At 37.6% G+C, this 13,852-nt stretch overlaps 3 protein-coding genes across 4 annotated transcripts; 1 reads left to right on the top strand and 2 right to left on the bottom strand.

The window, feature by feature from the left end:
* Nucleotides 1-838: 838 nt before the first annotated feature.
* LOC130412011 (zinc metalloproteinase nas-14) lies at nucleotides 839-4,169 on the bottom strand. Its single transcript, XM_056737090.1, has 10 exons — nucleotides 4,136-4,169; nucleotides 3,821-3,874; nucleotides 3,689-3,748; nucleotides 3,555-3,601; nucleotides 3,209-3,290; nucleotides 2,893-3,010; nucleotides 2,429-2,601; nucleotides 2,023-2,104; nucleotides 1,829-1,950; nucleotides 839-1,381 (listed from the first exon to the last, which is right to left on the bottom strand). Exons 4-10 carry the CDS (start codon nucleotides 3,558-3,560, stop codon nucleotides 1,374-1,376), a joined length of 591 nt encoding a protein of 196 aa, XP_056593068.1. The 5' UTR covers nucleotides 3,561-3,601; nucleotides 3,689-3,748; nucleotides 3,821-3,874; nucleotides 4,136-4,169; the 3' UTR covers nucleotides 839-1,373.
* A 35-nt stretch (nucleotides 4,170-4,204) lies between these two features.
* On the top strand, nucleotides 4,205-6,984 carry zcchc9 (zinc finger, CCHC domain containing 9). Of its 2 annotated transcripts, none has more exons than XM_056737378.1 (6): nucleotides 4,205-4,303; nucleotides 5,143-5,534; nucleotides 5,839-5,989; nucleotides 6,178-6,270; nucleotides 6,378-6,446; nucleotides 6,538-6,984. In XM_056737378.1, the coding sequence occupies exons 2-6, from the start codon at nucleotides 5,154-5,156 to the stop codon at nucleotides 6,648-6,650; spliced, it is 807 nt and encodes a 268-aa protein (XP_056593356.1). In that variant the 5' UTR covers nucleotides 4,205-4,303; nucleotides 5,143-5,153; the 3' UTR covers nucleotides 6,651-6,984. The 2 variants fall into 2 exon arrangements, with proteins under 2 accessions (XP_056593356.1, XP_056593357.1); XM_056737379.1 differs by having other exon boundaries at nucleotides 4,256-4,303; nucleotides 5,146-5,534.
* On the bottom strand, nucleotides 6,807-12,546 carry LOC130411463 (acetyl-coenzyme A thioesterase). The gene is made up of 15 exons (XM_056736081.1): nucleotides 12,375-12,546; nucleotides 11,754-11,823; nucleotides 11,182-11,242; nucleotides 10,991-11,092; nucleotides 10,763-10,907; nucleotides 10,358-10,535; nucleotides 10,165-10,284; nucleotides 8,434-8,584; nucleotides 8,267-8,322; nucleotides 8,118-8,181; nucleotides 7,864-7,947; nucleotides 7,642-7,775; nucleotides 7,424-7,552; nucleotides 7,224-7,350; nucleotides 6,807-7,151 (listed from the first exon to the last, which is right to left on the bottom strand). The coding sequence occupies exons 1-15, from the start codon at nucleotides 12,544-12,546 to the stop codon at nucleotides 7,011-7,013; spliced, it is 1,734 nt and encodes a 577-aa protein (XP_056592059.1). The 3' UTR covers nucleotides 6,807-7,010.
* Between the last annotated feature and the right edge of the window lie 1,306 nt (nucleotides 12,547-13,852).

The raw sequence follows: 13,852 nt of genomic DNA, 5'->3' as shown, positions 1-13,852 counted from the left end.
GTTTACTTGATATATTCGCTCCAGTTTTGACTCATCTGTCCAAAGGAAATTCTCCCAGAAGGATTGTCAATATGAATTGGAGCAAATTCTAGTTTGGCTTTTTATGTTTTTGTTCCTCTGGGGTCTTCTTGCTCAAAAAGCGAGGGATGGTGCGATCAGAATCTGACATGCCTTCACCTCGGAGTATCTCTTTGTCACTTAACCTTGGTTCTTCTACCAGTCTCAGTATCCTTCGTTTCCATCTGAGGTGGATTTTCCTCTTGCAACCGCACACAGGGAGGTTGGCTAAAATTCCATGGACCTTAATCTTCATAATATTGTTAAGTGTTGTCACAGGAACATGGAGCTGTTCTTCTAACCTTTACCTTGACCTTGTCTATGATTTTCTTTCAGAGCTCTTCAGACAACTCTCTTCTTTGCTTTCTCTGGTCCATGTTCAGTGTGGTGCACACAATGATACCAAACATCATCAGTGTCGACTTTTCTCCGTTTAAAGTGACTGAATGACTTATGACAAGATTGGATACATGTGTGATACTAATTAAAAAAAAAAAAACTTATTACTTTGAAGTTTCACTAGAATCCAATTATGTGTTATCTTTTCCAAGGGAAAAATCTAAAAAAAAATCTTTGTAGAATAAGCAATAATTCATCTCTTCTTTGCTTTATTCTATGACATACCAAACACATGCAAGTATTTTCATTTCATCTGTTCAGGAGGAATGAAGCATTATTTCAATGAGCTGTAAGGGTACCAACAAACACGTCTGTATTTGTGGCGTGTTAAAAAGATGTGATGCTTTGTTAAAATATTGTTTTGTGTTCAACATAACTGGAATAGAACCGTTTGTCCAATTCTATAACTTCATATTCAAAGCATAAGTGAAGAATTACGCATAACAGAAATATGTAACTAGAAAAACAAACACACTATCCCTTGTCTTTTGGCCATTTGAGGTCAGGTTAAGGTTGTATAGTACATCACTTTTGTTAGGACTACACCACTGATTGCATTACATTACATTTTAGCGCTTCACATAGTTTCAGTGCGTAAGGTTCTCTTACTCTTGATTCAACTGGTAAGAAATGATTCACCATTTAAAAATCTCCACAAAAGGAAAGAAAAAAAAATGTACAATGATCTCCACCTACTGGACAAAATGAAACATGACAAAGTGACGTGAGATGAGCTTTTATCTAAATAACTTTACAATATACATATAGAAAAGAACATAAGACGACCTTCAAGATCCTTTTTGCTTCCAAAAAAAAAAACATTCATTTCTCATCCTAGCTTCAGAATTCCTGAATCGAAAAGTATCCATATCCAAGATAATGGTTGGCGGTGTCAGTGTCATTTTTCCCTTATCTTCTCAAACGGCTGAAGGGCAGAAAGCGAGAAAGTTGAGAAGTTTGTCAGAAAGTGCTCCTGCCTTGTTAAACTCCCAATGACAAGTAATGTTACACAACAATAAGAACTAATGATCAGTCAGTGGTTTCTTTTCATCAGCTGTAGACCAGGTCATAGTCGTGTGTGACAGACCGAGAATGACTTTTTAAACTACACTTTACTCAATTTGATATTCAAGAAATATATTGTACAAACCATACAACTAAAAACATACATAAAAATTTATTTTTTGTCTTTTAATTAAATCTAGATTTGATAACGTTTACATTTATTGTAGAAGTGATGTTCTTGCTCATTTCTTATAAATTGTTCAGGAAAATAAATATCCGTATGAGTTTCTGGGAAATTACAATACCTTTGCACTGACTGAATACTCAGAGCCATAACTGAGCCACATGATGAAGTGTATTGACATACCACATTGATACAGCTTCCGGATTTTCTGCACATCCAGCGCAGTCAACCTTGTTCTCTGGCCGATCGTCACACTGCTGTCTTTGGACACAATTGTAGGTCCTCCATTGCTTGAGAAATAATTACTACAAAAAAAGAACACTAATGAAACCACATCTTACCCAGCAACCATATAAACCATTTAAGAGCAACCTTACTTTCCATAATGCAAGATAGATTCCAGGTCATACTGAAGGCCAAGAGTGTTTCCATCTTTCGCCAGAAAATTTTTTTCCTTCCCTAAATAAAAGTGTCATAGAACTTACAATCAAGTCCCTTATAATTACACATGTTTGGAAAGTCAGACACTTTTTCAGGATGACGTGAATGAAAATCCGTCACAGCGTCAGGCTTTAAATCAAACACTATGCTAACAATCGCAAATAAAATTTGACAAGAAGCCCTTAAAGAGAACGGAATGGATAACCAGCTAAAAATAATCATCTTAGAATCAAGTAAGATCATTAAACTGGATACATTAAACCATCAATCATTTTTAAATGTTTTTTCATGTTTAGCCATTGCCGAAAATGTCGAATTGAAGGAATTCCTCACGAGCCATACCAGGTATAATGTTTTCAGACAGTATAGTAATATATTGGTCACGATCGAGTCGTGAATGCTCGTGGTACAGGCCGAGAGCATGAAGGATCTCGTGGCAGATGTTTCCAGGACGACACGTCTGCCCAACCACAATACTCTGTTCACCCCCCAAAAAGCCAACATAAGACGCACACCTTTAGAAAAAGAAAAGGATTCAGAAATTGTCAGATTAAACTCATTGACATTGATAGATGAGAAGTATTGAGCTGCATTAGACCTCTCTAAACATAGCAGTGTTAGTCAATGAAAACATTTTAATTATGAAAACAATAACAAAAAGACATTTTAACTAAAATTTCTCACTCAAAAAAAAACTAAAACCGATGGAAAACATTAATCATCATTAATAAAAAACCCATTCCGAAAAAGCTCCTTTGGTTAATACATGAAAGTCTATGATAGTGTATGCAGAGATTATAACTTACCCTTCACCGTAAGAGAAGTACATGTAGTCCGTTTCAACAGTACGCTGATGAAATTTAATGCACGTCTTGCCACTGATCATTGCTAAAGCTTCAGTAATATCTGTAATCCGGTCCTTCACTAAACATATGCACACAGTAAACACACAAACCCTTATTAAAGTGCATTAACATGTAAAAAACAAAAACAAATTAAGGGTCAAAACATGAAATGTATAGAGAGACACTCAAGGTTCAGGATGAATATCTGCATTGACACACACAACAATAGAGAAAAACATTCAACGCCAAAATGACATCAAACGTTCAAAAGACTCACCAAGAAGTACATCGATTTCATACGGCACTTGCACATTCTGACCCACTTTTGGCCACAACGTACTCACTGCATTTCTGTCACGCTAAAGAGAATACATTCATCTTTTAAAAGCAGCAGAATAAAACTAGACCGATTGTGGAGTAGTTAGGCACCAGTGTTTTACAGATTTGCTAGAATATTAATACAGAGCCCTGGTTTAGGGACCAGCTTAAACCAGCACATGACCAGCTACCAAGCTTCAAAACATACCTAACCAGAATAAACTTTTCAACAGGGTGTTACCGGCTATCAAGTCAGATGAAGAATGTGAGATTATTACAAATATAAAAACACAATTTGATCTCACAGGCATCAGGATATCCCCCTCCTGAACAGCATCATCTTCCACATCCGCTGTGGAATAAAAAGGCAAATACAAAATTGACTAAATGCATTTATGGGTTGATATGATGTAAAACTAGAAGATTATTTATGATTTACCCAGCGCTACTTCACCATTTGTTGGCAATGGACGTTTTTCACTCAGCGAGTTAATGTATCCTGAGAATAACACACAATCTCTATCAAGCTGTTGCACAATATTGCAGTTTGTCAATAAAAGACTTAATTTACCTTCATCATACTGGATTTCAGAGGTCTTCTGTTTTTCCAAAGGTCCCCCCCACACTACATAAATATATAAAAACAATACATCTTAAATCCTGCAACGGAATCTATTCATTAAAACACTATTTAAGTGTGTAAATGGGACTCTTCATGGTTATTGTAACCTACCTTGACAAACACATCCCACCAATAAAAGGAACAAAAGCATTTTAAAATGTCAACAACTTGCGGGAAAATAGGGAAAGATAGATGTAAAATGAATCCACGATGAAGGTGAGCGTCTTTATAAACACGTTCTCTATATGCACATTAATCACACACCTGGAACCCTTGATTGGCGTTTCAGCTCATTCACAGCGCCGGAACCAATTCTCGGACGGAACCACAAAAGCAGTGACGAAGTTTTGTTTCACACCGGAGTCTATTACTTGTGGGACCAAGGAAAAACCCATGTGAACGGTGTTGTTTTGTGACCGCTGATATTAGAAGGTAAGGAGAATACATTTGTATAAATCATTATGAGCTCTTGTTGTAGTTTAGTGATACTCAATTGGCGGACCGCGGTCATAGCCTAATAAACCATATAAAACTTTTGATTATTTTGGTTTAAATTGAGCCGCGCGACTAACGTTACACATCGGAGAAACACGTATATCAGACGCTAGGTTTTATCTACATTAGCATTATTGACCGGCATGTAAACATTTGTGAGCCTGAACATGAGCATTTGAAAACTCAGGTTAAATCTCATAATAGAATTATAAGATAACAAGCATCAAAGATTAATTTTACTAAGATTTATGGCATTATTCGCTCATTAGTAAAGATATTGTTATATTTTCTCAGAATATTTTGTAGGGTGATTTTATGAAGGACTGTTACAAGCAGGGTCACTTTCTGTAATGAATAACATTATTATTTAAAGGTAGAAGTAGTTCTGGTATGAATGGCATGGAAAGGCTAGTATTTAGTAAGGATCTATGGATATCAAAATATAATATAAAATAAAAGGCCTGGTAAAAGATCATATCTTTTATACAGTATATCCAACTGGGCTAAATTGGTTAAATATTTATTTATTTTCCAAAAACATACTGACCGGACTTTCTCAGATTGGAACATTTTTAATTTATAGCATGGTTGTGAATGATTGTTCGAATAAAGATCTTTTACAGAGCTTTGCATTTGTTTTTGACCCTTAAACATGCCCATAACCAATTTTATTATCGTAAAAAACTGTTACATCAGGTTGTATTACTAACCATAATATTAATAACAACAAATACTGTTTTGCTGTGTACTTTTGCTTTACTATTATCTTCATCCAGAAGAACTCAAAATGACAAGGTGGGCCCGTGCTAACAACATTCACAAACACAAGCCGGCAGATGCCACACCGTGGAAACAGTTCAAGGCAAGTGGGAATACAGAACGACCAGGTTCAAGCGCTGGTGGCCGAGCCAATACACATGACAGAGCCTCAAAAGCTCCGCTGCACATCCAGAAGGGACAAGGCATAAAGAAACCCAACAAAAAAGAACATGAAACTGAAGATGTGAATGGGTTTCTGGAGTATCTAAAGCAGACGGGTCAGACTCTTCACAGGGGGCCACCTGGAAAGTACGATGACCTGAGGGAAGAAGTGGCGATAGCGTTGAAGAAAGATGAAAGACGAGAAAACAGAAGGATAAAGAGACAGGGCACTAAAACGAGCAATATGGTAAGGAGCTGAAAGTGATTAACACGGATGGTTTTTATTGAGAGGTGCTTTTGGATTTTATGGCACACATACAGTAAATATCCCTTTTATTTGACTGATACCTTTTGAATATTCTTAAAACCTTAAATATAATTTTGTGGAAAAATTCAAACTCTTTTCATTGAGATGTGCATGTTCTTGAAGGGTGGGCATACATTTCCGTGGCCTGGCCAAAATATTTCTATACAACATTTTGATAACTTATTACCTTAAACCTATTGTATCTTTGGGTATTAATATTTCTGCTGTTCTGTTTTCAATCTAGATCTGTTTCAACTGCAGGAAGCCAGGTCACGGGCTTGCCGACTGCCCAGAGGCAGATAATGATGCGGAGATGGGTCGGGGGATTTGTTATCGGTGCGGTTCTACGGAACATGAACTCCACAAATGTCGTGCCAAAGTGGATCCTGCCATGGGTAAGAATCTTTAATGGAAACAGTATGAACCACATGAATCACAATTTAAAATGCAAAAAATCATTATATTAGAGAAAAACATAGCAAAAAAAATAGCACAAGCAGACCAAAAGGATGGGTTAATTAGAAATTTCCTCCTCGTATTAATGTGTTTAACAATGTGTACTATTTTAAATTTTGTTTTCTAGGTGAATTCCCATATGCCAAGTGTTTTATTTGTGGTCAGACGGGTCATTTGTCCAAATCCTGTCCTGATAACCCAAAGGGAATGTACGCTGCTGGTTAGTGACTTGTACATCAACCTGGGTGACCTGTTGGTATATTGGTCAATATGTAAGACGCACGGTGACGGTGTTTGTTAAAGTGTTTTGGTTTTGTGTTGATTTAGGAGGTTGCTGTCGTGTGTGTGGGTCAGTGGAACACTTTCAGAAAGACTGTCCCGAGCATCAGATGTCAAGTCAGTAGCTTTAACTTCATGTTATGTTTTTGCTGTTTATTATGGATGAAATCGTGTATATTCAGATCTGACTTTTCCATACTGTCCACAGCCAATTCAATCACCCTCGGACGGATATCCAACAGGATCAGTGCCGACCACGAAGACATCCATGTGCGTAAGAAAAAAGTGCAGCCCAAAAAAGACAAGGTGGTGGTATTCTAAAAGACCTCTGTCCCGTGGGTGGCCTTCTCTACAGATAGACTGTCCGACATTAATTGTTTCAGAAGAAACAAGAATGACTGATACTTTTTTGAGACAGTTTACTTGTTAAGATACTCATGATGTATGTGCCTGAAACATGTGGATTTTACATATGGGTCAGACACGGTATAATTTTAATCCTGCTAAGAGAGGGACTTGTTTACAAGCAAGAAAGGAGAAAAATAAATTAAATTTACCAAACAGTTTTGTACGAATACTTTAGTGCAGTGAAATATTCTGTGGTATTCATGGTTATGTTGCATTTAAGGGTTATGAATCAGCGTCAAGTTCAACAGAGGCGTAGTTTCACAATTTTGAGCATCAAAAAACTGTAGTAAGCAAATCTTTCTCCAGAAATGAAATACAGGACATTGCCGTGTCTTCCATGGATTTGGACCAACCTGCTAAATTTCCTTCAATGTAGGGAAGCACTCCTGATGTAACTTGGTTGTAGTAAGACACCTAAAAGAGCAATGATCAGAGTCAAAGGCCATATTTCTTAGAGAAAGGAGATTCAGAAAACTCAAGCGGTACCTTGCAGGTTGAATGGCCAACTCTGTTAATGAGGAATCCTGCGCATTTAGCTTCACTCCGGATGGAGTTCTCCTCAGGTGGAACTGTTGCCACGGTGACGGATCGGATCGCTATCACGTATGGGTCTCTGTTGCAATAAAATACTGTATGAATTACCAGTGAATACAGACTGCTTTTGTTGGAATAAAGCAAAATCTCACCCATCTTTGCAAGGCTGTCTTTTAGACAGCAGGAACACAAAATCTCGACATTTTCCACCATTGATTGTGGCACATTTAACGTGATACACTGTTTCCTCCTCATCTGCTTTCTCCACCTCCTTGCAGCTCCTGACGAACACAACGCCTAACAATAAAATATCATTTTTATTTGGGATTGAAATACTTGTGCTGTAACAGAATGTAACTTCTTCACACACAGATAGTTTTTGTCCCAGCATGGCCTCAATCGCAGGTCAGCGAGATGAGAGAAAGCGCGAAAAGCCGAAGTCTTGACCTCCATCTCCACTCTTATACACAGCAAATCTTCTTCCTCATGCACGTACATTCCAACCTGCGGGTCATTTGAAAACACCAGATGCATAAAAATCTAATGTACTTCACACCCACAATTTGGATCACAGAGAAAATTTAACTTTTACCCTTTCGTTTATGTTATTAGCTTCCCAGTCCTGCTTTCCTGCTAATATGGTGAGAGCAGCCACGTTGTTATAGCCCAAATATACCTGTACAAGAACAATGTCCATGTTTAATATCAGCTTTATTGTTAACTGACATTTTACATGATATTGGATTAAAATTGTATTGTATTAATAAAAATATTGTTGCAGCATACATTGTGTACTTAACATTACACAATAAACAAAGCCCAAATTTTGCCAAGCTGTAACGTTACCTGATTATTTCTGTCCCAAGGCACAGAAATCGGCCCCTCATCTCTTGAGTACAGAATGTGTTTTCTGCCAGGAATTTGTTCAATTGTATATTTCAAAAGCAGTCTCAAAGCATAAACATTTATGTTTTGTTTGTACTATTGACACGCACCTGGCCATTCGAATTCTCTTTCTGACAATAGCGCCAAGAAATCTTCTTTCTTCATCCTTAATAACAAAAGCTGCCTTATATTTGTGTCACTTTTTTATTTTATTAAAACATTTATATTGTTTAAAATGAAAGATTTGTTGTCAGTGTAGAACATGGAAATCACTTACGTGAGTTGTGTAAGTGACATCAGGAATTGTTGGTCTGTCACCGTTGGGTCCTGGGAGGTAATAAATCATAAAGGCGCTGTTGATATGTCTCGGTGTCCCTTCATTCCATTCTTCACAGTTATACGCTTCCACACGAACACCCACCTCCACACTGAGAGAGAGAAGGGGGTTTTGGTCAGTCAGTTTTTTTCCCTTTCCACTGCATAGCAACGTTACTATTTTTTGTTTTCAGTTCTATTGTAATTTTATTCATATTTTGAATAAGCTTTCTATATTTTGAGTTAAGTTTAGATTCATTTCTAGTGTTTGTATGCACTGTATGTATTTTTTTATTTATATTAAAAGTCCCGTGAACCAAGAATTCCTGATGCATTTCTGAGTGAAATGGGATTTCTAATGAGAAAAATAGTGGGCGCGGGTTTCGTATTTCTCTGCGATTTGATTGTATGTATAAAAAAGCTGTTGCATTTTGAAATGGAACTGGCAGCAGACTAACAGTTGCAGGGGAGGAGTTTAGGGATGCTCCGCCCAAGCCGTGTAACACACTCGGTTTCAGCCAAACTCATATTAATCTTGAGTACCTATAGAGTATTAGAGTAGAGTATTTAGTTTGATATCATTTATAAAAGATAGATACTGCTGTACGATTATTCCCAAAAGCATACGGCATGTGTGGGGGGTAGGGGTAGGCTGAACTAAAGCACATTGTCAACAAAACATAGACATCAGTTTCACTCACCGAATGCGGTTCATGTCCGGCATCTTTTAGCAATGGGACGGCTCCATATATCAGTTTCAAACTATTTCCGAATACAGCGTTATATCCACCGTTTATATAACATGCATCACCCAAATGCTGTGAACAAACAAACACCTCGCGAACATATGCTCTCTCTCTCTCTCTCTCTCCTGCACACAAGTGATAGTGATATCTGTGTATGCTCCTTCTCCTGCTCTCCATGCTTTTCCAGGAGAATTGTCCACTAAGGTACTAAGAAAAATTGTTACGAAACAGTTTTATATGTTCGAAAAAAACTTTCCAAAACCAGTACGATCACTGGGGGAGTATATCCAGCACAGAAATACTACGTAATACGCCCAACTCGTTTTTTGACAAGTTGACCATGTTAAGCATTAGAAGACAGCACGTTTAACATTGTAAAGAAGTTAGAATGCATGACACACCGTTGCACCACCCCTTTAAGATGGATTGTCACTAGAGGAAGGAAGTGCATTTTCAGATTCTCAGATTTAATATTATGATGGCACACAAATTTTAAAAAGAGAATGACCCACATTGATAAACTATTTACAATAAACGCTGCAATATGTCATCAACAAAATTGACATTGTCATTTTTTATTTCACAGGGACTTTAAGTTTAAGTTAATTTTTTTACATTTTCAAGGAAAACTTTTAGTGCCTGAATTTTTTGTAAGTTTATATATTATTTCTGTTAAGCTTAGGTTTTTCAAATAATATTTATTTTATTTCAATGAACTTGACTGTAGCAACGTATGTATTGTATCCAATCAAAATCAGATCAAATGAATCCCCGCCAATCATTCTTGAATATCCTGTAAATCATTCACAAATATTGCACATTACGTAAGTTACTTTTTCTTACGTATGATGGGCTATTTCCTGTTTGTGTTGACAGTTTAATGTATGAATGCCATTTCTGTGCTGTTGGATGTCAATACCACAGCAGTCAGGTTTTGGAGCATATACCTGGTCTGAAAGGCATTGTTGACCATCGCCTTGAACACCAGTCTGTCACCAACACTCGAGGGACCCCGGAATCGAAACATGTCCACGGCTCCAAGAGAAGGATAGCGGCCACACAGTCGACTAAAGGAACGAAAACAAGTTCACAAAATATACAGACCCACAAATTTGTCTTCAGATGTTGCATTTCCAGTACCTGGCCGCTACGGTAGCCACATTCTCCATCCAGGCCATAATTTGTCCACCGAAAGTGTTTCCGTGATGATTGGCGTGTGGCGGCAGCACCAGCTCGATGCTCTCGACCCGTGTGAGCTGGGTCGTTACGGTGGGCACGATGGCCTTTTTGTTCCACAATCCTGAAATGTCAACAAATCCTATTAAAGCGATTATTTTGGAATGCCGTTGCTCTTGTCGTGTTCCTGTCCTCTGGCGGACTCTGTATGAAGATTCCTTCCACTACCGGGAATTTTCCACACCACCCGTTGCAGCACATGTTCTGTGATTCTCTGCGATTTCTTTCCCACATCTAAAATGCAAAGCTGAACCTTATCCACCTCTTGGGTAACTGAACCCAACCAAAAAGATCTCATGACGCGCTCACCCTTTTCCTGAAGGTTGTAATAGTCGCTCATAAGGTTTATAAAGGCCTCCTCATTATACAGACGGAGTCTGCGTCTTTCTGAAGCCAGCGAATGTTCAAGCATTTCCTCCGCAGAATCTTGAAGATCCAGCGGTCTAAGAGTCACCTGCAGCAAAAGACACGGTTGTTCAGCTGACCAAAGTGAATCATTATATGAAAGGTCCTTCCCTGCAATGGCAGTTGTCTTACTTTCTGCGTTCCTCTTGGTTTGGTGACAAACGTGGAGAAAGCGGCGCAAACCCTCTTCATGACTCTGTTCAGCACCTCCTGCACTGTTACATAGATGCCCACCTGATCACACACATCACACACGCAAGATGCTACAGCTATTTCAAATATTCATTTAGATTTGGCAGTGTTGTGTTTTTCATTTTAATGACCTCCATGCTGGTGGTGAAAGCTCTGTTGACTCTAGCTTTGATGTTGATAACCTGCCCAACCCTGATGACAGATATACGATGAGATAGGACATCATAGAAAACATCAGAGATCTACAGTGGACATTTCAATGACATAAGCTGCAAAAAATTGCTAGATTGTCTGTTTTCCAGTTCAAATATCAAGATTATATTGAGAGCAAAAGACTAGTACACACTTTAAAATAAAGGTGCTTAAAAGGTTCTTCAAAGCGATGTCATAGAAGAACCATATAGTCAGACGTTCTTTAAGAACCATCATTTTATAATCTGAAGAACCTTTTTTGCCACAAAGTGAAACCAAAAGGTTCTTTGGATGTTAACGATTGAGACAAAAGGTTCTTCTAAGGCATCTCTATTGTTTTAAGTTTCGCTATAAGAGTTACTGTGTATTTTAGGCAGAAACCAAGGTTTAAAACTGTTCTCTTAAAAGGGTCAAATGGTTTCTTTTATCTACATAGGGCATAATATAAATATGTTTACATGTAAACAGTACACAAACTGTGAAATAATACTGCGTTTGTCATGTAATGTACCTCACTGTCTCTTCAAACTGAATGTCATCCATGGAAGCTGTTACACATGCCGTACCCGCGTGCCTTTCAGCTGATCAAGAAAAACATGAAGATGAAGAGACAGATTTTTAAAGCAAACCACTACATGCTTGTTTGTCACTCTGCACACTGTTATTTATCTTTGATATGTCTCACTTTTTGAGAAACTAAACTTGTTATATGAAATTAAACGTCAAGTATTGTAGAAGACACCTGTCAATATTTTTCTGAGAGAGAGGGACGCAGGTAAAAGGTGAATGGATGGCAGCTACCTTCCCAACTTAAGGTCCAAAGGCAACTTCTTATCAAACCGTACTCTCACTCTGATAACATAAAGTGACAGGTCAGATTGCTTTGGACATTATGACTGCTTTGGCAGGTTAGTCCACATTTTTATTTGGTTGTGCATATCTTAGCGTGTTTTAATTCTCAGCCCATTTCAAATACATAAACTACAGGCGACTAAGATAAATAAAGTCATGAGAATAAGATGTCATTTTGCAAACACTTTTCTACAGTTTAAAGCAAAATGAATGAGTATCTCTGACCATGCTCGGTACGGATCAAGCCATCACACCACCTCTAACTTTAATTTTTACTAACCTGCCAGACAGGCAATGGTGTCCATCCACTTTAACAACTGTCCTGCACCTAGTTCACCCTGGTGGTTGGCATGACAGGGCAAAATGGACTGGCACATCTGCACCTCTAACGGGCCAGACCCGATCCTTTGTCCTTTCTCACAAGATCCGACCACACAACCATGGCTGCCCATGTCTAACGCTTCTGTTGAACAGCTCAAGTTTCTTCGAGAGAGTTGAGTGTTCTAATGAGGCCAGTCTGATCGTTCCTGTGCTCTTATTGGAGCCAATGCCGTCGACAGGTGACTTCAATGACAGCCAACTTTGAAGTTCTGTCAAATCATGGGATGTGAGAACAGAACATGTAACTGAGCTATAAAGATGTGCCGTTCACACCTTCTCTGTTATTGCTTTAACAAAACATGGGTTCTGACGTAATCTCGTTTTATTACATGTGATCCAATCAGGAGCTATAAACCTGTGGGTTTGTTTACATACAGATACTTCACTGAGATTATATTTAAAGATCCCTTTAAAAAAAACGCTGTGTACAAAAGTCAACACAGGGTAGAAAGTAGAAAGACTTCATAGTGAAATGTCACACACTCATAATAGGACCTTGAACATTGTCAGCAAAGAAAAAGGAAGATGTCATTACAAAAAACACGAGCTTACGGTATCATTTTCAACAATTCATGAATAAAAAATATACAGATTTGAAATATATCATATGTTGATATATACAACAAGTTTTCATATATACATGTTAAAATGTTAACTATTTATTTTAAAATAATTTCTCTTAAAATAAAAGGAAAGTTTTTTGGGTTGAAAAACAATATAAGTCGATTCCTGAATTTTCATCCTCTGGATGAGCAGGTTCCTTTTCCAAATCCTGCTATTTTAACTTACATTTACTTGCTAGAATTTTCATAAAAAATTCCAAATCAATGAATACTTGACAGGTAAATGATATAAAAACCTCTCTCTTTCTCTCTCTCTCTACAGGTATAGTTCTGGCTTGAAAACTATTTGGAATTAGCACTTATTGGATTATTGCCCCTTAGGCAAATCGCTTTATTGTTTCCTAAATTCTCTCTAAATCCCTTTGGATAAAAGACAATTATCAAAATTGTCTGAAAAATCTACAGAGAAATGTATATATTTGACTTGGAAAAGTGAACATTTTGTCCACCTGTCTTCGTGATTTTATACTGACACCTTGTGGGTTTATAGTATTATTGTAGTTAGTTCACTCAAAATTAAACACCCTGTCATAATTGATTCACCCTCTTGTTGTTTCTTTTGAGAAATGTCTCAATGGATTTGCGTCCATATAATGGAATCAACAGGGAGTGTAGTTATTTTGTTACCAACGTTCTTCAAAATTTATTTTTTGTTATGTGTTCTTCCAAAGTAAGTAATTCATACAGGTTTGGGATGAAATGAGGGTAAGGAAAGGAGCTGGTGTCCATTCCCCATTTGGTCTTCCCCCCAAAA

Source organism: Triplophysa dalaica, chromosome 22, assembly GCF_015846415.1.
Source record: "Triplophysa dalaica isolate WHDGS20190420 chromosome 22, ASM1584641v1, whole genome shotgun sequence".
Lineage (NCBI taxonomy): Eukaryota > Metazoa > Chordata > Actinopteri > Cypriniformes > Nemacheilidae > Triplophysa > Triplophysa dalaica.
The sequence above is the reverse complement of the archived record's forward strand: the minus strand, read 5'-3'. Positions and strand labels throughout refer to the sequence as shown.